The 25472-nt window shown below is 35.8% G+C and overlaps 1 protein-coding gene and 1 long non-coding RNA gene across 4 annotated transcripts in view; both read left to right on the top strand.

Annotated features, from left to right (window-relative positions):
* The window catches only part of LOC144965472 (NACHT and WD repeat domain-containing protein 2-like), an 82669-nt gene extending 79254 nt beyond the window's left edge, over positions 1 to 3415 (top strand). For all 3 annotated transcript variants that reach the window (XM_078900842.1, XM_078900844.1, XM_078900843.1), the window contains exon 11: positions 1 to 3415. This exon is cut by the window's left edge and continues 569 nt beyond it. In XM_078900842.1, the coding sequence (XP_078756968.1) occupies positions 1 to 3235 (3235 nt within the window). In that variant the 3' untranslated portion in view covers positions 3236 to 3415.
* Positions 3416 to 12600: 9185 nt separating this feature from the next.
* Positions 12601 to 16389, top strand: LOC144965471 (uncharacterized). Its single transcript, XR_013644024.1, has 2 exons — positions 12601 to 12723; positions 14862 to 16389. It is a non-coding gene; the product is annotated as an uncharacterized LOC144965471 (long non-coding RNA).
* The last annotated feature ends 9083 nt before the right edge of the window (positions 16390 to 25472 follow it).

Genomic DNA, 25472 nt, shown 5'->3' with positions numbered 1-25472 from the left:
TTGTCGTTGGAGATCCTACAGTAAACCGATGAACACGGTGTTGGCTTTTACAATTCACGACTGCATCATTGCACTCTTTGAAAGAGTTGAAACACAACACGGAAAAACATTGGTATCTCATGCTTTCGGGTATATCACAGCGTCAAAGAGCGGTGTTTCAGAACCAGAGCTTGAGGACTTGATATCGTTGGATGACAAAGTGTTGAACGACATTTATCAATACCATCTTCCACCTGTTCGTCGAATTCCTCCACTTCTTTGGACCAGAATTCGAAACGATCTTCCTGGTTATCTCAGTGAGCGAGAAGCGGATGGAGTTAGCGTTATTGGTTGGTATCATCGGCAATTTATTGACGCTGCAAGGGAGCGATACTTTCGAAATTTGAATTTCACGTCGCTCATTCATTCAAATACAGCAGAGTTTTTCCTTGGGACATATGGCGGTGGGATTCCAAAACCGTTTGAATACTCGGATCTACAAAAGAGAAGATTTTCTCACATGATCGATGGCCCAGGATTAGCAGATCGAAAGGTCCCTCCCCAGCCTTTAGAATTTGTCGACTCAAATGGGAAAGTCATCCGACACAATCTACGTAAACTGAGTGAAATGCCATATCATCTCATCCGCTCCCATCGTTATGAAGACTTGTACAATAAAGTTTTCTTCAATTACAACTGGCTCCACGCCAAGCTCTCGTCTATGCCTCTTCAGTCCGTCATCGCTGATTTTGAGGACATGTTGAATACGATGTTTGACAAAGACGTCAGAATAATTGCTGATGCAATTCGTCTATCCAGCTCAATTCTCAGTCATTACCCAGACATGCTTGGTCCACAAATTGCAGGACGACTTCTTCCTTACTACGCCCAAAACCCCAAAATACGGAGTCTGATCCAGCAATGTGACACAGACGGACTTCGACATTGTGCATTAGTCCCAGCTTACCACTGTTTACATACGCCCAGCGGGCCCTTGCAATTTTCACTGGAAGGACATCACCAATTCGCCCAATTTGGTATCGGAACTCCTCCAGATGGCAAAACTCTCGTATCCGTCTCCAATGAAATTGTCATTTGGGATTTGGCCACTGGTGAAATAGCACGACACATTATTCCAGGGATTGAAGGAATTATGCAAAACATGAACATTTCTCCTAATGGCAAGTTTGCAGTGAGCTACACCAACAACAATCAGGTTTTAGTCTGTTCGCTGAACACAGGAGAGTTTAAGATCATGACTCCTAAACTTGACAAAAAAGACGATTTAATCAAAGGAACAAACGCATCTAATTCTCAAATCGCTGTGTGGACCCACACAACTTGGTACTTGTATTCAATGGATGGCACATTTCTCAACCAATACAAATCAGAACTCAAAATGCCCGTGTTGGAAATCCAACTTGATATCGAGGAATATGGGTCCCATCATGTCATTGTAAAAAGTGGATCAGAAACAGACGCTGAAATGGCTTTAGAAAGTCATAATAAACGTATAGACGCTTTTGAATTCCATAGTGCAATCGCCTTGAATAAAAATAAAGACATATTATACACTTGCATAGAAATCAGTGACCATGTGATTGTTGTGTACAAAAAGGAAGGAAAAGCATGGAAATATGACAGATCTTTAGGGGAGAATAAAGACCCTGTTTTCTCTCTGGTTCTATCAGAAGATGAGCATTATCTCATTGCAACGGTTGCCTTGGGATACCGCCTGTACGATTTGTCCAACGATAAAACGAGGGACATGAAACTTCCTCATGGAATTCGTAATATCCCGACAAATTCCTTGACCAGCCTTGTTGTTTTCACCAAAGGGAATCAATTCATTGTCGCTGGTGTGAGGAAAAATCTCTACGTCTGGGATACAAAACAAGGAAACATGGTGAAAACTCTAGACGCTCATTTTGGTAGAATTGTAGCGCTCACATCTGTAACAACGGGTCGAAACGCAATAATCTCTTCGTCCATGGACAGGACAATAAAAGTGTGGAATTTTGATAAAATTCTTGAGGATGTTCATCCCATTGACAGACTAGATCGGCAGATTGAAACAATTGCCTTAGCTGCTGAATCCTCTCTGTGTGCTACGACCACTCGGAACATGGTGGCTTTGTGGAATTTGGAAACAGGACGCCTCGTCAAAACATTTGTCGGCAACGCACGGAGTGCCATTGTGTCCCACGCTATTTTGACTGCGGATGGAGAATATGTTGTGAGTGCTGAATCCCCGAATCTTCTCATCTGGGATTTGTCCAAAGACACGCCTATTGCTGAAGTAAATGCCGGGGACATACAAACACTTCTCCTGAACGAGGAAGACACCAAAATAATCGCCGTTGCTAAATTACCAGCTGGGAAAGCTCAGTGCATGTGTGTAACTCTTCCAGAGGGCCAAGAGGTCTACAAATTTGAATACGTTGTCAAACGATTCAATAACCCCGTTCTTACTAAAGAAGGTTTGTTTTTAGCCGTGCCAGCTTCGGATAAAAGTGGGGATGTTATCGGCGTCTACCATGCAAAAACGGGCGTTCGTATGTACAATATCCAGTTGAAATATCAGAATTACATTGAATTCACACACATTGTTGCCATGCCGAATGATCCTAACTGGATTGGGGTAATTGATCCGGAGAAAGGAAACATTCTTGATGTGAAAAAGAAAGCATTAGTTCGAACTGTCCCCAGATGGAATGGGCATGCCATGCAAGAGGGCAAAATCGGATTATATGCTCCTGCAAGAGGAGGGTTAGAACTTATAAACTTGAAAAATACAAAAACTGTAAAGACTCTAATTCCAAAAGTGGCTGAGGGAGTTTTCCAAGTAACGGCTTTCTTTACACAAAGTGACCAGCATGTCGTTTACTACCACTCTAAACATAAAACTGTCAGACTTTTCCGAATTTCTGACGGTAAAATGATTGCCAACTATAAAACAACCGCTGATGTAAAAGCGATTTGTGCCAATGAACAAGGGACATGTATTGTCATAGGCTGTGTGGACGGAAGTCTAACCACGTTAGCAATCGCTGACGACGAGGATGAGGGTTGTCAAGAAATGCTTACCTCGTTGCCAAGTAGAAGCCTGAAAAGAAAGTCTCTAAAAACAGATGATGCAGATGCCAATGGAGATGTCTTGAATGCTAAAAACCCGATGGGAACAGCCCTTCAAGTAGCCAGATTTGTAGCAAAGGCCAGGGGTATTCAGAAATCAAGAGCTTGTGTTATCTCATAGTTTTTTTGTCAGTGATTAAATTTTTTTTTATCTAACAGAGGGGTTGATGCCTCTGCCAAAATTACAAATAGTTGTGAAATATATTGGGAGTTGGCACTATTGTAAGATAAAGATGTGAAAACCTGGCTGGCACTGTTTTATAAACAAAATAGTTTATCAACTTGTGTCAAATCTCGAAAATTATTTTTGACGAATCATTATTGTTTCTATTGTCTGTCTATGGCTGCCAATTTGTGTGGGTGTGAGTGTATGTGTGTTTGCATGTATGTATGTGTTGGACGTTGAAATATAATTATTATGCATTTATTTCAAGTTGATTCGGGCTCCTTTTTTAAGGTGCTTGGGTACATAACAGTCTGTTCGTATGCCTAAAACGACGCACAAACTTTTTTGTTTTGTTAGAAATTTAATACTAATGATTGGTTTATACTTTAGAGGAATAATCACGATCTTTAAGAAAGTGACAGTTTGTAACTGATTCATCTTGGAAACTAATGATTAATCGTAAAGTATTGTCGTTTAACTTTAATCTCCAAGCTATTGAATGTTTCATTATTTTGTTTTCTAAATGAATAACATACAGTAAGTTTATGAGAATTGGATATTTCATGGCCACAAACAATAATACACACACACACGCACACACATATATATATATATATATATATTTATATATATATATATATATATATATATATATATATATATATATATATATATCAAGGACAGCTACACTGAAAGGACATTCATATGGAATCTTCAGGCAATGCTAGTGGGGGGGGGGGCAACTAAAATAGAAAATTCAAACCAAAATAACAGCAGGGGCATTACATGGCAAGATCTACCTTTTCAGAGAGTGATTGTGAGTTCTGAGTCCAAAAAAATATTTAATGATTATTATTATCAGCAGTGAGTAAGAGTAGCCAAGAAACGGAAAGGATGAGTAGTTAGATATTCGAAAAACTGACCTTATAGTGATTGATTTAGGATGATTTCTTTAGAAGCTTGATTAATGAATGTACATGTAAAGTGATGATGAGGATGCGGGTGAACAATTAGAAGGAAAGGAGATGTACAATATCAACAAAGGGAGGTAATCTGTGGAAGATGATCCCAAGAAAAATATGAATACTATAATATCTACTAAGGGATACACTACATAATATATCGTAGTTGTAATTAGGATCTCTCGAATTTAAAAAAAATTTTTTTAAAACACTATTTCATCACTATAAGGGACGATCGGACTGCCAGGTAGAATTTTCATTGGAACACCTGCAGACCAATGTCTTTCACAAATAACAAATTCTGTTGGTTGTGGTTCAATATCTTCATAAGTTTGTTTAACCATGTTTACCATTCTGGTTCCTCTTTAGGCAATCTGAACACAAAACATTTGTTGGCTTTATTGTAGTTACCATTGCAATTCGCAACACCACAATTTTCCCCATCTTGAATTTGCTAACAAATCACGTCCATGAACATCAGACCCACAAGAGGCAAAAGTTCATGTGAGGCAAAACATTCAGAGTACTGGTTCATTCTATATAGTTAATGGAGTAGTATCAGATTCATAGCACCATTCCATTCCATAGTCACAGAGATAATTAATAAAGTAACATATCAGACCAATGAACTATATATTCAGAGTACAATAGTCAGATTTTTGATATGGGGCGCGTCTTTTTCTTCTTTTACTCCGCTGTTTACAATGTACAGCTGAAAAAATGTGTATGAGCCTCTGTAACATTTTGTCTTAATAAAAATATTTTTTCACAAATTTTAAAACAATAGGAAAGTATTTCGCTTTTTGCAGCTATATTAAAATCGATAACTGGTAAGGATCGGAACCCAAAGATGATTTATAGTGTCAAAAGTATGATTTTCCGCTTATCCATTTTGAAAGAATTTGTTAAAATGGAATGTTCAGTTAATTGAAACCTATATGATGTTCGTACAGAATCCGAATATGAAGGAACGACAGACATGTATACATTTTATAACAATCAATATACGTTATTGATGAATACTAATGAAAGTGAACATTACGCGCTTCCAACATTATTTTGATTTCAAATTTTTGAGAAATAGCTTGTTATTTATGCCAAAGAGGATTACATAAATTTAATGTAGACCAGTCAAAAGTAGAAATTCATCAATTTATGATACAGTGTTTCCACAAATTTGTGCTGTGTTCAACAACAACGTAACAACAATAACATGCGAAACTCAGGGTTGATTGTGAAATTTCAATTCCATAGCTGTCCTCTTTAATGGCTTATCGATAGATACAAGTAGACTTCTTTTCGCAGCTTTACCAGAGAGGAACCGATAGAGATTCCGTAGCTTATCGTATTGTTTAAGAGCTTATAGGTTTAAAAGAAAACTTTAAATGCATAGATACAATTTTTCAAAGTTAAATATAAACATTCATTGTTAATTTGACAATTTTGAGTATTTAATCCCTAGTTTAAATGAGTTAAAGCTAGAGATTCATATCAGTCTTCGGTAATTGTGACGTGATTTAAATAAAAAGCAATAAATTACAACGTCAAAATTGGATGCAAACTACATAAGTTGTTACTTTATAACATTTAATATGTGTTGCTTTAATCGGAAAAATCTTTATTCAGTTAAGAGAAATTGATTCGGAGGTTAACACAAAGTTTTACAACTTTTGATAGAGGGACATCTGAGAAAAACTAGAGAAACATGCGCCATTCATAAAAAAAATCTGACTACTATAGTTCATTCCTTACAGTCAATGAGTAGCATCAGAATCAGATCCATAGTTCACTTTCCATGTAGTCATAGAGTTAATTAATAGAGTTGCATCTCAGATCAATTAGACAAAACCATATATTCAGACTATTAGTTCATTCCTTTCAGTCAATGTAGTAGCATCAGATCCATAATTCCCTTCCATAGTCACAGAGATAATAAGAGTGAGTGAGTGAGTGAGTGTAACTGTAACAGTAACATCTCAGATCAATGAGGCAAAACTATATATTCAGAGTACTAGTCCCATACGATTGACAGTCATATCAGCAACACCGTGTAATGGGTATAACTATATATTCAGAGTCCAAGTTTCATCATATATGGGTAATATCAGACCCACTAACGATCTCGCAAATTACTGTAGTAGTAGTAGAAAGGACTGTTCAAGTTGTGAAGTTGACGTGACGAGCAAAGGGCCCTCTAGACTTATACACTAGACTAATACAAAAAGTCAATATTTATCAGTTAACAATATAGAAAAAAAAGATATAAATATAAAGCCACAGGCCATAATAAAATAAGAAACAGTAACTGTAACCCGAATCAGGATGTCGGAGTCTGATCTGTGCGACTCAACAGAGCAAGCACGACAATGGGTCCAACTATCGTCTACAGCAACTATAGCCAGATGCTAATTCTAAACATTTCTTAAATAATTATTACGCAATTATTATTGGTACTTACCACTTTTCAAAGATTCTGGTTTGATAAATTATCCATAGTTATTAAAAGGTATTGAAAGCAGGGTCGTACTTTCGATTAAAAAAAAAAGATAACAAACTCAATCACTCAGTTTGTAAGAGAGCGTCATAGAAAAATAGTTCATACTTTCCTGTAAAATTGTTGATAGTGCAGTACTTTTTGTATATTTTCATATCATTCAAGACATAAGAAATATTATTTAGAAATTATGGTCGCCAATTAACCAATTTATTATAAAGTACCGAAATTATAAGAACAGAATCAATAATTGCGCATTCGAGGAAATTCTACTAAAGCAGAAAAGTAGTAGTTTTGCTTGAAATCGTTCTCCAACCAATGGCCCCAACTAACGGGGCCTGAAGATTCCATATGAATGTCCTTTCACCTATAGCTGTCCTTGCTATGAATATATATATATATATATATATATATATATATATATATATATATATATTATATATATATATATATATATGCGTGTGTGTGTATTATTGTTTGTATATATTATATATATATATATATATATATATATATACACATATGTGTGTATGTGTGTATTGTGACTTGGTGACTTGTCACAAAGGCCAAGCAATGTCAAGCGAGGTTAGTACCCGAATAGGTGACAGTGATCGTGCCAAATTCTGGTCCTGAGGTTGTGTCTTGGGTAAGTCACTTTACTCATGTTACCCTGGCTACAGGCAGTGACAAATGTGTTTCAAAAGCTTTTGACTGGATCATTATTGTTAAATTTGAAAACCGATCAATTTTTGATATAGAACAACACTATTTTTTATTTTGCTCTGAATTTTCTTTTAAAAAATTAAAATTTGGAGAGGAAGGAGAATCTAAATGTTAACAAATTAAAGTACAAGTGCCGGAGGCATATTAACAATACCACGGCAATTGGTTTCTTGCCTTTTTGTCATTGTATAAGAGAAGTGCAAGATGGAAGTAGGGACATGAATCGGGTCTCTCAGAAAACAGCGTGTTTGCAGAAACCGTATCCCATCTAGGAACAAGAATATCTGCAAAGCAACCCACGATTTATAAGTTGTCAGAGATTGAAACATTTTAAATAGTTTCTAGCGGTTTAATGGAATAAACGCAAGTGAAAAAGGTAATACAACCAAGTTGAAATAAAAGGTTTTATTATCAATTTTCTATTCCTGTGAATCTTCTATGACAGTCGGGGATATCCTTTTATTTTTTGAAGATTATCATTCTAGTCTATTAAGATCAACTCTGTGAGAACAGGGTTCTATAAATATAATGGGTACCCTATAATTAATAAGACGATTGGGCACCAAACATAAGGCAGTTTTCGAGCCAGATCAGAGGCCATGCTCCAAATTTCTCTCACGCTCAAATAATTACATATTGTGAGTAGCTATATTGATGAAAACGTCATTGTTAGTCCTAATGAATGTAGAAAACGGTAAGGGCTGCCTGAAGCCGGTGATCGTAAAATACTAACGAAAGAGTGAAAATGGAGAGGCTTCGTATGGGAACAAAACAGACAATGGACGTTTCGGGTACAAACCCTTCGTCAGCACAATAATACACAAATAAACGTGGAAAACAAATAAAATATAATGAAAAATAACTTGTATCGTCTGTACTCAATGGTGGTTGCAGTATGAATGAAATGTTAGCGTGGCGTGGGTAGAGGATAGGGTGCCCCAGGGGCTGATATAATTGCTTATCAAATATATCACCCCCCTGGGGCACCCTATCCTCTACCCACGCCACGCTAACATTTCATTCATACTGCAACCACCATTGAGTACAGACGATACAAGTTATTTTTCATTATATTTTATTTGTTTTCCACGTTTATTTGTGTATTGTTGTGCTGACGAAGGGTTTGTACCCGAAACGTCCATTGTCTGTTTTGTTCCCATACGAAGCCTCTCCATTTTCACTCTTTCGTTAGTATCCTAATGAATGTATATCGCTCAGTCGACTCATGTTCAATCAATCAGAAAGAGCAATACCAGATAAGGTCACTGGAGACAAAGCAAAACGTGATATCACAATGCTAAAATTACCATTATCACAGTATATTTAAAGGTGCATACTGTAACCTATAGATAGTATGCAGATGACGTCACTCAGGCCTTTGTTTTTGTTTTTGCCATCCGCGTTTGTGAGTTGTTCTCACTAAACTGTATTAACCAGACTATAAAAGTTCATGGTTACACAGAGTTTGTGTGTTGGTCCGTTATATTCCGGGTGGCAATATTGTGAACTCCTTGGCCAAGCGCATTCTATCTATTCAAAAGGTGTAGTCATCACTTCACGTGATTTGGAAATTTCGTTCCACCGAATAATTGATCTGTCAACAGATTTTGCCAACTCAAGTTTGTTTTAAGATTGAAAAAGAATAACATGTTTGTCCGATTTCACTTAAAACAACAGCCAGTGACAATCCTTCTTCCACTACATCACAGGATAGTTTTCAGGTACAGTGCAACCTCTGGATAACGACACCCCTGGATAGCGACATTGACCTCTGGTCCCGAATTTTTGATATGTTATTAGTAATTTTTAAAATACCCATATAGCGACATACGTTTCAGTAAAACCTTTGTTTAGCGACATCGTTATAGCAACAAAGGGCAGTTGAGACCGATGCTTGAAAACCGAACTTCGTCATCTCGTGGTCTTAACCAAAAAAAAAAAAAAAAAAAAAAAAAAAAAAAAATAATAATAAAATAAATACAATAAATTAATATTTTTTAAAAGGCCTTTATTCCCTCCCAATGAGATCGTTTGTTACCGACCAATCAAAAACACAATCATATGTTTACTACACTGCGTGGAATCAGCATCACAGATTACACAGGATCAGAAAAGATCATAAAAATCTGTCAGTCATAAAAACTGGCTAGTGAGAGGTCGAGCCCCGCCATTTTATTCTTTATGCAACCAGGGACGTTGTGCGATTTAATCTCTATTATAATTAACTTTTAGTGAGCTCGATTAACCGTGATTTGTTGACGGAAAATAGAAAAAAAAAAGGTCAGGTTTATGATGATAAACTAAATTAGAAATATTAAACTACACTTTTATTTTTACATTTTAGGTTTGGCTCCCTTGATCGGGTTACGTTTATATTAATTTTTATGTTAAATGTTGCTGTTGATCAGTGACCCCTTGTAAGGTGCTTTGAGCACATTTAGTGGATATTGCGCTATATAAAGCTCCATTTTTTTGAATTTTTGTTTTGTTTATATAAATAACAATGGTAGCAATAGAAATCAAACATATATCGACAAGTAGACAAAAGAGAGAGGGACTTGTTTACTTTGATCTTTCTATCTATCTATCTATCTATCTATCTATCTATCTATCTATCTATCTATCTATCTATCTATCTATCTATCTATCTATCTATCTATCTATCTAAGCCCCTCCCACGCCGATTATTTATGACATGTATCTAATTAAATTTACCATCCCTGGACCCACATCATACAATTCTTTGATTTTACACCGCCATTAATCGACTATACGCATATTAATGAGTAGGAATCGTCTCTTTGAACCTGTTGTTCGGACTTGTTTGTTCATTTGACACGTACCTGTTTTATGACACAATTGTGTTATTAGAAGGAATGGATTAAAAGTGAGGAGAACGTGAGAATTCCTTTCAACATTTCGGACCTGTTGATTTCAAACAATGACATTACCATGCCAACACGTAGTTAGGTCATTATTCAAATATTGTGTACAATGAGTAGCACAATCTCTCTCTCTCTCTCTCTCTCTCTCTCTCTCTCTCTCTCTCTATCTATCTATCTCTCTCCCTCTCTATCATTCTTTCTCTCTTTCTCTCCCTCTTTCTCTCTCTCTCTCTCTCTCTCTCTCTCTCTCTCTCTCTCTCTCTCTCTCTCTCTCTCTCTCTCTCTCAAGCAGTATTAAGTGGTCAACGACAGATTGAGTGATAATGATTGGGAACTAACAAAGATAGTGTCTTTTTATAACACATTTGGACAAATTAACCCCAACCGTCGTCAGTGTGAATATATAGATACTATGCGGTTAAACAGCTGATCGGAGTGGAAGTTTACTTCCGGGTGGCAGAAAGCAATGGAAGACAATGGCGTAGAATAGTAAAATATTAGTTTCTGTCGATAATCTTCCGTATTTTTCTGGTTCTAGACATAAATATATTTTTTTAAATTTCCCGTTAATGATGTAGACCCCTATGCCATTTGTGAACACGACTGGTGCCATAATCTTTAGGAACTACCGCCAGTCTCCTCGTTTGATGTAGCGAACTACCTCGTCACGACCACAAGTTTCTGTCTACACGGATACACATTTCACGGTAAGTCTGTATTATTTAATCGTTTCCCTATGCTATACCTATACTATGTTACACCATCCACGGCTAATTGTAAGATTTATTCTCAAAAAATCACAGAAGACAGATATGTCGAACCTGACACGGGAATATTAATATGATATGACCTGCTTCACGAGTCGTGATCATCTTAGTCTTAGTCTTCGAGTCTTAGTCATAGTAAGTTTAGTCTAAGTCAGTCTAAGTAGTGGATCAATGAGTCTGTGTGGTTACATTCAAATTTGAACTATTTTGCCTTTAAGGTGATGAATTCCTCCGAATTCACCAAAGATTATAAATAATAATTTAAATGAAAAACACCAGGGCAGGCAATGACTATGAAATCAATGTGGTCCCGAGTCCAAATCTAAACTGATATAATACAGTAACAAAACATCATGCCCATAAGACTGTTTTAAAAGCCCCACCCCATTCCAAGGGACTGAGCTTGATCCCGAGTGAATATTTTTTTTCTAATCCCACTCCCCTTGTCAATCCAGCAGTGATTGGGTAGCTGAGTCTGTTAGATCTAGCGGAAAGTACTTTGACATAGACTAGAGTCCTATCTAAAGGGTAGCAATTGCTATGGCCCGTTTCGCGCTTTTCAAACCAGGTTAAACTTCGGCTCCATTGAATAACTACTTTTTTATTCGATATTTTAGTCAATCCCCCAACTATATAATTTTTAGCCCCACGGCTGATGTTGAGTTATGGAATTGTGTCTCTCTGAATAATTCTAATAATCTTTCAGATGAGTACTCCACATTTCACAGCAAATTTAATTCACTGTTGTTAACTAAGTGTGATAACAACAGTTTTTATCCTCTAGTTTCAATTAATAATATTACCACCATTGCCACAATTTTTTTTCAGGCTTACAGGGGACTGACTACTTATAATAGGTACTTTGGTAAAAAATTCAAATTGGATTGAGCTCAATGAAACCTATATCAATTTTAAAGTGCTTTTCAACACGATTCTAATGATACCAAAATTGTGAAAATCAGATAAGCAGAAAAAAAGTTATGTTAGTTTAAAGGCTGAAAAATGGTCTTCTATTTGCCTTTGTTATTTACTGACGGAATTTGTGACCTGAAAATTGATGCATTTCCGGTAGTAACCACCATTTGGATTTCAAAACTGGTCTAAAATGGCCGCTAAGATTTGAGTACGGATTTTACTGGAACGAATTTCATGGATGCGGTATACAACTTTGCCCTGAATTTAATTTTATAAAAAAGTTAAGATGTTAAATAAACGTGCCAGCATGAAATTTTGATTTACCAAGGTCTAATCTTTTAATTATCCAAAGCTAAATTATACCCTATTTTATCCATAATCAAAAGTTATACTAAATTGTCATTGATTTTAAAATAAACTACACCAAACGATAGAGTAATTTCTCCTGAAGAAAATAAGACATCAATCATTAAAATCCATCCATAAACAAAAAATCTATGGAACTTTTTCTGAGACCCATCACTCAAAAGTCCAAAAAATCGGGTCACAGCCACTAGGCCATTTATCGGCTCCCTGCTGGAGGGCCAAATGGACGTTTACCAAAGTACCTACTTATAATCAGGCCTACAATGGATGGGTGACGGATGTAAAATGGTTTAAGCCTCCTAGCTGTGGGAAAGTGGTACTAGCTGCTAAGGTACCCCCCCCCCCCCTTTTCATCTCACTTCTATGATTATTATTACTGTTATTACATATTATTATTTTGATTTCTACATTTATTTATATTACTCCATGCAGGATTGATAATACGATATAGAGGTTTTTAACATATGGCTATATTCATTACAATGAATTTTCTTGAACTAGAATATGAATAACTTTTTTAAAAAAAAAAGAAATAAGAAACTTCTTTAATAGGTTCAAGTTCTACTATGGGAGACTCAGTCAAGTCCTTGGAAAAGCCTCTTTACTCACATTTGCTCAGTCAGTGTGTTCGGACATAAACGTTTAAATGGTTTTGCGACTCATGGCAGTCCCGTTAACTCAGTTGGTAGAGCACCCATTTCACAATCAAAGAGACCGAGATATATCCTAGATGAAGTTAAGACCCCACCCCCTCCCCTTTCTTTTTTTTTGTACACCCAGCAGTAATTTGGCAATAGAAAAGCGCCCTATTCAAAGGGTAACAAGTTATTATTTTCACACTATAGAAACTGGGATGAAATTTGGCTCTATAGACCTAATGGTTCTGATGGACTACTTTCGGTGCTTGCGACACTATTAGGTCATTTTCAGCACAATTAAAAGCTGTTGCGAAATACGTAGTAAGAAAAATGGGCTTGGATCAAATACGGAGCAGAAGTAGATCAAAATTATTAATGTGCTTAGTTTTGAGATCGCCTAACAGTTCCATCCAGAGACGGAATACACTCAAATGTTTATGTTTGATTTAAGGGTTTTACTGCACTTGCGACACATTTCAGCACCAGTAAAAAGGAATAAAATGGGATTGTAAAAATTTCCAGATTTACAATTAAAAGCACACAAGAAAAGTAAGACAAAGAGGAACAAATGTAGATTCAAAGAGAATGCTATCAGTGTACTAAGTCTGATAACACACAAAAGTCTCATCCTGACACAAGCACAGGTCCCCACTAAGAGGAATACACTCAAACGTTCGCGTATTATCTTTTTATTATATTATATTAAGTTATGTTATGCCTTTTGCGCCGCGATATCATGATATCGTCGCCTAGGCATTCCACGAAGGAATATAGATAACTCATCAAACAAGATGTCTGATGTCAACAGGAATCACCCATGTTGTCCAAGTGAGCAAATTGGGGGTTAATAATCTTGCTCAAGGAAAAAAAACGAAAGTGCCTGAAGCGGGGCTCGAACCTGGGTCATCCGGATCACAGTGCAATGCCTTAACCACTCGGCCACTTCGCCCCCCCATATTATATATACACATACACATATATATAATATAATTTTAAAAAATTACGCGAACTGATTTACAAGACAAAAAATTTTTTTTCCCCAAAACCAACAATATTCATTTGACTGTTTCCCTCTCAGCCAATGACTCCGGCAAGGGAAAGGACAAAACCAAGTATACTCATTCCAAGACAAGGACATAAAGAAACTTGGAAAACAATATAAGGGATAGAGGACACAGCATGACCTCTTGCCACCATGGGAAGTCAAAGACCCCACCCAGTCTATTGTTTATAAAATGTTAATTATAAATTTACAAAATAACTTTACATCCATTTGTCACCCTCTCATCTAAGGACAGGGGAAAAAAGCATGTAATCTTATTCCAAAACAAAGATGGAAAGCTACCTGAAAAAGGAATACAGACATAGGGGGGTGAAGAAAGCAATAATGACCTTGCCCACAATGGAAGGTCAATGACCCCACACCCAGGGTAGAAAAATGAGAACTCAGTTAAGCATTCACCATCAAATTGCAAAAGCAACGGATAAAACAAATTTTTAAAAAAGTCATTACAGTACTTTATTTTCTTTATTGTGCTCCAACTTCATAAATATACAATGGATTTCTATTTATTTGCAAATTCAAAAATATTATTAGGTTTTGAATATTATTGCAGAACATATAATAATGGTAACAGAAGTAATACTACTACTACTAGTAGTTATACTACAACTAGTACAATTTTTTCACAAACATTTCGGGCAAAAGTAAAAATGTTTAACACATGTATTAGTCTAATGAAAAGAATGAAAAGGATTACAAAGGTATATAAAATCAAGCATTATTGGAAAAGAATGAATAAAAAGTCTGACTGCTTTCTTTTCGTTTCAGGTTCGCCATTCCCAAAAATTGGGTTATAGTGGACTCCGTGTGTCGACAAGTGCTTTCTGCTCAGCATCAAGATGGGAACCTGAAATGTCTGTCTTCACAATCCTGTAAAAGAAATACCAAGATTAAGTTAATATATAGAGCAAATAGTACATTATTGAACTACCACCTCTGGCGTCTATCGTGTCACTGGGAATTTTAATTTTAATATGTTTGAAAACAAAGAAAACTTAAGCACCATTTCCTCAAATACGCAAGTCATTCATTTCACAGGTCAAAATAATTTTTTAAAAAGTTTTTCTTTGACTTCAACTTCAAATGCCAATAGTGCCTGAACCTTATGATGAATTCCAAAATGGTTTGGCATATTTATGTGGAAATCTATTCTTTTAAAAAAATAAGTTGTGGATCACCATTGCTCCGTACAGCAAATGTTAAATATTTATCATCGAGCACAAAATTACTGGCAAACCTAAAAATTCTAAAACTATTTATTTACAAACTCTACAAGTAACACGCAAATATTTTAAAAACTAAATGTAATTCTATCACCTGTGGAATCAAACTATGTATGCTCAGAAAATCTGCTGTACTGTAATGTTCGGGCAATTATTGGCCTTCGCCAAAAAAAGAAAAAAAAAAAAAGAACTGTATTTCCTACACCAGTATACAAAAAACACACATATGTTTTCTCTACACGGGAAATTCCATTGAGTGTTACAAGCGCTGCACCCAACTTCTTGTAGATACCGCTAGCTATTACCAATAAAAATGGACAAACTTAGCCCATAATATTTTACATTTCTGGGAATGTTTGTTTTTTCTTTTATGCCATATAATTTATTAATTTTTTTATTTAATTTGTTGCCAGCGTGTGTATTTTGTACATACATAGGGAATACATGCTTCTGTAACAAACGTTTGATTGGTCATTCTGCTGATTTGTGCAGATTGCCTTTTACCACAATGAAATGACAATTGGCTTGTAAAAATAACATGTAGACTATAATATTAATATATTCGTATAGCTTAAGCGGCATAATTTAAGGTTAATAAAACATTTCCCCTCAGATCTTAAGAATTGAGGAATAAATCAATATGGGTGAACTCATTTAATTCTATCTATCTCATAATAAGAACACTTTGTCACTACGTTGTGTGGCCTTGAGCAAGTCACCTCAGCCCTAGCTCAGTTTGTGGCGCTGTGTTGCGGCAATGCCTGGGTTATTTCAGTCTCCCTTTAGAATAGACTCCAAAGACAAATTGTCCCTAGAGGTGAATAAAGAGATTCTATATTTTTAAAATTTGTTACGCTATAGTCAAAGACAAAAACCTTCAGAATTTTCTAATTGTGTATGAACTATCCTAAAAGGCAACCTATCCATAGCATAGAAGGACATGCTCACAATAGTATTAATTTCATTGTCCTCAAATTTAATGGATCTTCCTCTTTTATTAATTGCATTGCCCATTAATTCAATAAAACAAAATTAATCAACATAATAAAGACAAAGCTTTTGATTCAAATGAAGTGATGTTTTTTGTTCAGTTATTTATTATCTCTGAAGTTAAAAGTCTTAAAACTCAACCATGTAAGCTTTTGTACAGTCTGGTTATTTGAAAAAAAAACTTCTCTTGATGTCAGTTCTTGCACCAACAATTTGGACAAACTTTGACTTCATTACTGGCTCACTGGACAGGCATTCCTTACATACCTTATGAGCAAATGAAGTCACTTGATATGTGCTCTATTCCCCTTTGTCTTATTACTTTCCTCATAGTCATAGATTTGTGTCTTAACTTTGCAATATGAAATATGATTTTGTGCCCTTTGTCTATTGTTATGTGCATAGATCTACAATCTTTTCACTCTCTATTCAACTTCCTTTCAACTGGCAATGCAATGACCTTAAAGTGTAATGAACGGCACAAACGTTGCTAACTTCACTTTTTACCCAAAAAAAATTTGCTTGATTTGGACCTATTAAATTTCCTGAGAGTGAGATCTGCTTTTATATAGCGCATGCAATATCCACCCAAAGCACTCTACAAGATGTCCCAAGCCAACAGAAACATTAACATTAACATGTAGGAAGAGATATCATGCCTACATAAATATTGTTTTAAACAGATACACTTACATTTACATGGTCAATGATTGAGCTAGTTTCTCCAATTGTTGATTGTTCAACTAGAGCCGTTGCTGCCTGCAGTCATTGCGTTTGTTCCTACCTTTAAGACATGAGTAATGGTCTGTTTTTTCTCTGCACCATGTCCAAGCTTTAACGTTGGAACCCAATCAGGATCAGTTTCATCCAGCAGTGATGCTGGCCTTCCTGTAAAGGCAAAAAATTGATTGTTGAAATATATTACGTCATTTCTTGCCTATTACAATCTGGTCCTGGTCCTTGTGTGGCTATGTGGTCTAGTGGTATGACACTCGATTTTGGATCGGAAGGTCATGGGTTCGAGCCTCGCGCTCGGCGCATAGTTGAGTCCTTGGAAAAGGCTCTTTATTCACATGCTCTCACCGTATTCAGGTGTAAAATGAATACCTGGCCGTTTACAGCGTTTTCTTTGTCCGAAAAATTGTAGCGTCGCCTAAAAGGCGTCATGTCCCGTTCTACATGTTAAATGTTGCTGTTGACCAGGGACCCCTTGTAAAGCGCTTTGAGCCTAGCACATTTAGTGGATATTGCGCTATAAGATAAAGCTCAATTTTTTAATTATTTTTTTTTTACAATCCTTAAGCTTTCCGTTAAATTTACATCAAGCTTTGTCAAATTAGAACAAGGGTAGAACAATTATATAGTGCAATTTCCATTAAATGAAAATTTGTTCAAAGCGCTTTGCAATGGGTTTTATAGCCAACAGCAAGACTTTACATGCAGGTCGAGACATGTTAGGCGATATTACATTTTTTCCGGAAAGAGACAATGCTGTTTAACAGGCCTGCATCTGCCCCCTGAAAAACTTGCCTGAAAATCCTCGAGCCGAAGCTTTTTCAATAACATGAGCAAAAATCCCCATTTCCCAGAATATTTTCTTAGAATTTTACCAATTCAATAGGCTGTTAAACAAAATGAAAAAGTATTTTAATTAATTTTTGTTCCGGCAGAGCGAAATTGCCAGAAATGCAGGCAAATTTACAGGCCTATGTTAAAAGCCAGTTAACCAATTTATGCCTGAGTATGGTGAGAGAATGTGAATAAAGTTCCTTTCCCAATGACTCAACTGCTCAGAACGGGTCTGGAACCCTAATCCTTCCAAAATGACGGTGATAACTATACCACATAGCTGCAATGAAAGTATCTGAATCCCAAAGGACAATTTTTTTTAATTGAAATTATTTTATTATTATTATTGTCATATTTGGGAAAAATTCCATATGAAGGCCCTAATTCAATGACTATACGAAACATTATAACTAATCCTCACCTGGAGTTAAAATTAATTTCTAACTATGAAAATTATGAAAAGTTATTTTAGTGGATTGATAGAGGTCAATTGTTTCTTTCTTTGGATTAAAATTTAAAATAATAATAATAATAATATTTATTTTTGTCAGTAAAAAAATAACCATTACTATCATTATAAACTGACACTGGCAATCACTAAGCAGCGTGTTAAACTTCTGTCAAAAACTAGAATTTACATGTCCAACAGCGGTGTAGAAAAGCAGTTTGTTCGTGTTACTTTACAATACACCACCAACGGAGGAACGGAAAAAAAAAACTTAAGAAAAACGCAACCTTACTTTTAATATTTCTTCAAATGGAGAACATGTTTTAAAAATGCACAATAAAATAATCTTGACAAAGCATAAGTTATAAACTGGAACATTATAATTCTAAAATGAATGACCAGAACAACAGTGAAAGACTTCCTCATCTCATAAAAGCCAAAGCTTGAAAACGAAAGTAGCCCTATCACTATCGGTAATGAGGCATTTTGTTTTGATTTAGAGTAAGTTGCACGAGAAATGCATGAAATATTCATGGTCCTATCTGATAACTAAACACAACAAATAAAAGATCATCCATCGGGACCGTGTATGGACCATAAAATTAAAATGATTCCTTCTAGACCGCCTACAGACTACAGATTACATCTGAGTCTGAGATTAGTCAGATAATTTCTTAATTCAGAAAAGTGAGTGGAGCAGGCACTTATGTTGGTAACAACAAGATATGAAGTGAGTAGAAAAGTGCCAGAAGACAATAGAGAATAAAAATTTTTTCGCGGCGGTGGTGGGTTTTGAACCTGCGACCTTATTGGTACGACAACTCCGCCTGGCAGGTGAGAGCATGGCTCTACCGTGTGAGCTATCCACGAATACAAAAATATTCGTTTCAAACCCAAGTCATATTTCTAGAGACCTCTCTCACCCACTTCTTGGAGATCGCAGGCTCGCTCGCGCACAACCATCGCGAAGTTATTTTTGACCAGCAGCTAAGCTTAATAGCCAATATTCTCAACACAAACATATAACATAGAAACGATTGAGACATTGAGTATGCTCCGGTATATGGGGTGAATTTTTAATTCAGAAAAGTGAGTGGAGCAGGCACTTATGTTGGTAACAACAAGATATGAAGTGAGTAGAAAAGTGCCAGAAGACAATAGAGAATAAAAATATTTTCGCGGCGGTGGTGGGGTTTGAACCTGCGACCTTATTGGTACGACAACTCCGCCTGGCAGGTGAGAGCGTGGCTCTACCGTGTGAGCTATCCACGAATACAAAAATATTCGTTTCAAACCCAAGTCATATTTCTAGAGACCTCTCTCACCCACTTCTTGGAGATCGCAGGCTCGCTCGCGCACAACCATTGCGAAGTTATTTTTGACCAGCAGTTAAGCTTAATAGCCAATATTCTCAACACAAACATATAACATAGAAACGATTGAGACATTGAATATGCTCCGGTATATGGGGTGAATTTTTAATTCAGAAAGGTGAGTGGAGCAGGCACTTATGTTGGTAACAACAAGATATGAAGTGAGTAGAAAAGTGCCAGAAGACAATAGAGAATAAAATTTTTTTCTCTCTACACACTCTTCAATCAACCAATTACAATTGTCCATTTTTTCTATGCCCCTCCAAATTAGCTGATAAAATGACAAATCGTATTGTCCAGCAATCGGGAATCGGCGTAATAACAGTAAGTAAATTTAGTTCCTCCTACTTTGACTTTTGGTGAATTATATGGAGACGATCAACATTTCTATTTGATGTTACACAACTATCAACCGAAGGGTGTAAAACTGACAATGGAATTTGCTTACTGTGTAGTTTTTTGACGTAGTCTTTTAGAGCAAGAAGGCCATGGATCCCAATATTTCTATGGAAATTTCTCGCTATCCTTTAAATAGGATGATGGTCTATAGCAAAGTAATAGTCGCTAAAAACAAGAGACCCGGCTTTACAATCAAATAATATAACGTGTGAAAGGGGAAGTCTCTCTCTGTCTCTCTCTCTCTACCACTCTCTCTCTCTCTCACTTCCTGTCTCTCTCTCCCTCTCTCTTCATCTATTTCTCTATCTATCTATCTATCTATCTATCTATCTCTCTCCATCTATCAATCTATCAATCTATCTATCTATCAATCTATCTATCTGTCTATCTATCTATCTATCTATCTATCTATCTATCTATCTATCTATCTATCTATATATCTATCTCTATTTCTTTCTCACTCTGTCTCTTCCTTTTTTATCATTTTCACTCACTCTCTCATCATATTTGTCTCAGGGCCACCATTTCGGTGATTAGTTCTCATTGCAGTCCCTCTTGCTTCTTAACATAAACGTTTAAGGTTACACTTATTTTTGACATGAGTATAATTCATCTGACCAAATGAAAAAACGATGTTAATTGATTGAAGCCGGACTTTGAGTGATTAATATTCACTAACGTCCTCCTTGCTACAAAATTAAAACAATGATGGTAACAAAAAATATTGGAGAGGCTTCTAATCTATCGAAAAGTACTTTCTGCTCAATGTAAGAGACCTAAATACCAATCACTGTGCCAAAATATATAATATGTTTGTATCTAGGGAATATTTAATATTAAGACACACTCTCTCTATCACCCTCTCAATCTCTATCTTTCTCATTGTTATATGATCCGGATCGCCACTTAGGTGATTAGTTCTCATAGAAGGCACTCTACTGTAACCTATAATCTTTAAAGTTTGCACGTATTCTTTTCGCTTGTACATTCATCTAAGAACTAGAACGGGTGAGTAGTTTATTTAACGCATAGCATCATTAGGGACACTGCGTCACAGTATATAATGATTTAAATGGTGTAAAAATGACAATGGAATTTGCTTATTATTCTTATACTGTGTAGTTTTTTTGACGCAGTCGTTTAGAGCTAGAAGGCAATGGATCCACAATATTTCTATGGAAATTACTCGCTATCCTTTAAATAGGATGCTAGTCTATAGCAAAGTAATATCCGCTAAAAACAAGAGACCCGGCTTTACAATTAGATAACATAACGTGTGAAAGGGGAAGTCTCTCTCTCTCTCTCTCTCTCTCTCTCTCTCTCTCTCTCCCTCTCTCTCTCTCTCTCACTTCTTGTCTCTCTCTCTCCCTCTCTCTCTTCATCTATTGATCTATCTATCTATCTTTCTCCATCTATCAATCTATATATCTATCTATCTATCTATCTATCTATCTATCTATCTATCTATCTATCTATCTATCTATCTATCTATCTATCTATCTATCTATCTATCTATCTGCCTATCTATCTATCTATCTATATATCTATCTCTTTCTAACTCTCTCTTTCTTTTTTTTCAGTTTCACTCACTCTCTCATTATATTCGTTTAAGGACCACCATTTCGGTGATTAGTTCTCATTGCAGTCCCTCTTGCTTCTTAACATAAACGTTTAAGGTTACACTTATTTTTGACAGGAGTAGAATTCATTTGACCAAATGAAATAGCGATGGTAATTTATTGTAGCCGGACTTTGAGTGATTAATATGCACTAACGTCCTTCTTGCTACGAAATTAAAACAATGATGGTAACAAAAAATATTCATCCTTTGGACAGGACTCTAATCTATCGAAAGGTACTTTCTGCTCAATGTAAGAGACCTAAATACCAATCACGGTGCCAACATATATGATATGTTTGTGTGTAGGGAAAATACAATATTTAGGACACACTCTCTCAATTCCTCTCTATCGCCCTCTCATTCTCTATCTTTCTCAATGTTATTGTATCCGGATCGCCACTTAGATGCTTAGTTTTCATAGAAGTAACTCTACTATAACCTATAATCGTTAAAATGTGCATGTATTATTTTTGGATTGTACATTCACTAAATACTAGAACGGATGAGTATTTTATTTAATGCATAGCATCATTAGGGGCACTGCCCCACAGTATATAATGATTTAAATGGTGTAAAAATGACAATGGAATTTGCTTACTATTCTTGATGTAGTATTTTAGAGCAAGAATGCCATGGATCCACAATACTTCTATGGAAATTACTCGCTATCCTTTAAATAGGTTGCTAGTCTATAGCAAAATAATTTCCGCTAAAAACAAGAGACCCAGCTATCCAATTAAATAATATAACGTGTGAAAGGGGAAATCTCTCTCTCTCTATCCCTCTATCTCTATCTCTCTCACTCTCTCTCTCACTTCCTGTCTCTCTCTCCCTCTCTCTTCATCTACTTCTCTATCTATCTATCTTTCTCCATCTATCTATCTATCTTTCTATCTATTTATCTATCTATCTATCTATCTATCTATCTATCTTTCCATCTGTCTATCTATATATCTATCTCTATCTCTTTCTCACTTTTTCTCTATCTTCTTTTTTTTTCATTTTCACTCACTCTCTCATTATATTCGTTTAAGGACCACCATTTCGGTGATTAGTTCTCATTGCAGTCTCTCTTACTTCTTAACAGAAAACGTTTAATATTACAAATATTTTTGACATGAGTAGAATTCATTTGACAAATGAAAAAGCTATGGTAATAGATTGTAGCCGGACTTTGAGTTATTAATATTCACTAACGTCCTCCTTGCTACAAAATTAATACATTGATGGTAACGAAAAATATCCTTTGGACATGACTCTGATCTATCGAAAAGTACTTTCTGCTCAATGTAAGAGACCTATATTCCAATCACGTTGCCAAAAGATATAATTTGTTTGTATGTAGGGAAAATTTATATTTAGACACACTCTCTCTATTCCTCTCTATCACCCTCTCAATATCTATCTTTCCCATTGTTATATTATCCGGATCGCCACTTAGGTGATTAGTTCTCATAGAAGTCAGTCTTCTATAACTATAATCGTTAAAGGTTGCACGTATTTTATTTCACGCATAGCATCATTAGGGACACTGCCCCATTATATAATGATTTAAAGCGTGTAAAAATGACAATGGAATTTTATTACTGTTATCATACTGTGTGTTTTTTTTGACGTAGTCTTTTACAGCAAAAAGGCCATGGATCCACAATATTTCTATGGAAATTACTCGCTATCTTTTATATATTATGATAGTCTATATATAGCAAAGTAATTTCCGCTAAAAACAAGAGACCCGGCTTTCGAATTAAATAAAATAACGTGTGAAAGGGGAAGTCTCTGTCTGTCTGTCTGTCTGTCTGTCTCTCTCTCTCTCTCTCTCTCTCTCTCTCTCTCTCTCTCTCTCTCTTTCTCACTCTCTCTCTCACTTCCTGTCTCTCTCTCCCTCTCTCTTCATTTATTTCTATCTATCTATCTATCTATCTATCTATCTATCTATCTATCTATCTATCTATCTATCTATCTGCCTATCTATTTATATATCTCTCTCTATCTCTGTCTCACTCTCTCTCACTTCTTTTTTTTCATTTTCACCCACTCTCTCATTATATTCGTTTAAGGACCAACTTTTCGGTGATTAGTTCTCATTGAAGTTCCTCTTACTTCTTAACATAAACGTTTAAGGTTACACTTATTTTTGACATGATTAGAATTCATTTGACCAAATGAAAAAGCGATGTTAATTGATTGTCGCCGGACTTTGAGTGATTAATATTCACTAACGTCCTCCTTGCTACAAAATTTAAAAAATGATGATAACAAAAGATATCCTTTGGACAGGACTCTAATCTATCGAAAAGTATTTTCTGCTCAATGTAAGAGACCTAAATACCAATCACGTTGCCAAAATATATAATATGTTTGTGTGTAGGGAAAATTCAATATTTAGGACACACTCTCGCTATTCCTCTCTATCGCCCTCTCAATCTCTATCTTTCTCATTGTTATTGTATCTGGATCGCCACTTTGGTGATTCTCATAGAAGTCACTTTACTATAACACTTAGGTGATGAGTTCTCATAGAAGTCACTCTACTATAACCTATAATGGTTAAAATTTGCACGTATTCTTTTCGCTTGTACATTTAACTAAGTACTAGAACGGGTGAGTATTTTATTTAACGCATAGCATCATTAGGGACACTGGGCCACAGTATATAATGATTTAAATGGTGTAAAAATGAAAATGAAATTTGCTTACTATTCTTATACTGTGTTGTTTTTTGACATAGTCTTTTAGAGCAAGAAGCCCATTATTCCACAATCTTTCTATGGAAATTTCTCGCTATCCTTTAAATAGGATGACAGTCTATAGCAAAGTAATTTCCGCTAAAAACAAGAGACCCAGCTATCCAATTAAATAATATAACGTGTGAAAAGGGATGCGTCTCTCTCACTTTCTCTATCTCTCTCTCCTTCTCTCTCTCTCACTCTCTCTCTCTCTCTCTCTCTCTCTCTCCCTCTCTCTTCATTTATTTTTCTATCTATCTTTCTATCAATTTATCTATCTATTTTTCTATCTATATATTTATCTATCTATATATCTTTCTCCATCTAGCAATCTATCTATCTCTCAATCTATCTATCAGTCTATCTATCTATCTATCTATCTATCTATCTATCTATCTATCTATCTATCTATCTATCTATTTATCTATCTCTATCTCTTTCTCACTCTCTCTCTCTCTCTCTCTCTCTCTCTCTCTCTCTCTCTCCCTCTCTCTTCATTTATTTTTCTATCTATCTTTCTATCAATTTATCTATCTATTTTTCTATCTATATATTTCTCTATCTATATATCTTTCTCCATCTAGCAATCTATCTATCTCTCAATCTATCTATCGGTCTATCTATCTATCTATCTATCTATCTATCTATCTATCTATCTATCTATCTATCTATTTATCTATCTCTATCTCTTTCTCACTCTCTCTCTCTCTTTTTTTTTCTTTTCATTTTCACTCACTCTCTCATTATATTCGTTTAAGGACCACCATTTCGGTGATTAGTTCTCATTGCAGTCCCTCTTACTTCTTAACATAACGAAGTGGTTATTCAGTATAAGATACTGAATAGTAGTGCGGGGCGGTCCTTGGCAAGCTTAAGGACCACGGTCCTACGGTCCTTGGGAAATGAAGACCGCAAGGACCGGTCCTAGGACCGGTCCTTTTCGACATTGAACATTCCTGAGAGACTGTTGGAAATTCGAACCGGTTTGACCTTTGAGAGCGTGGGATCGTTCATTCTTGAACCGTTA

Source organism: Berghia stephanieae, chromosome 2 (genome assembly GCF_034508935.2).
Source record: "Berghia stephanieae isolate SIO BIC M18660-M18661 chromosome 2, UCSD_Bste_1.3, whole genome shotgun sequence".
In the NCBI taxonomy this organism is placed as follows: domain Eukaryota; kingdom Metazoa; phylum Mollusca; class Gastropoda; order Nudibranchia; family Aeolidiidae; genus Berghia; species Berghia stephanieae.
The sequence above is the reverse complement of the archived record's forward strand: the minus strand, read 5'-3'. Positions and strand labels throughout refer to the sequence as shown.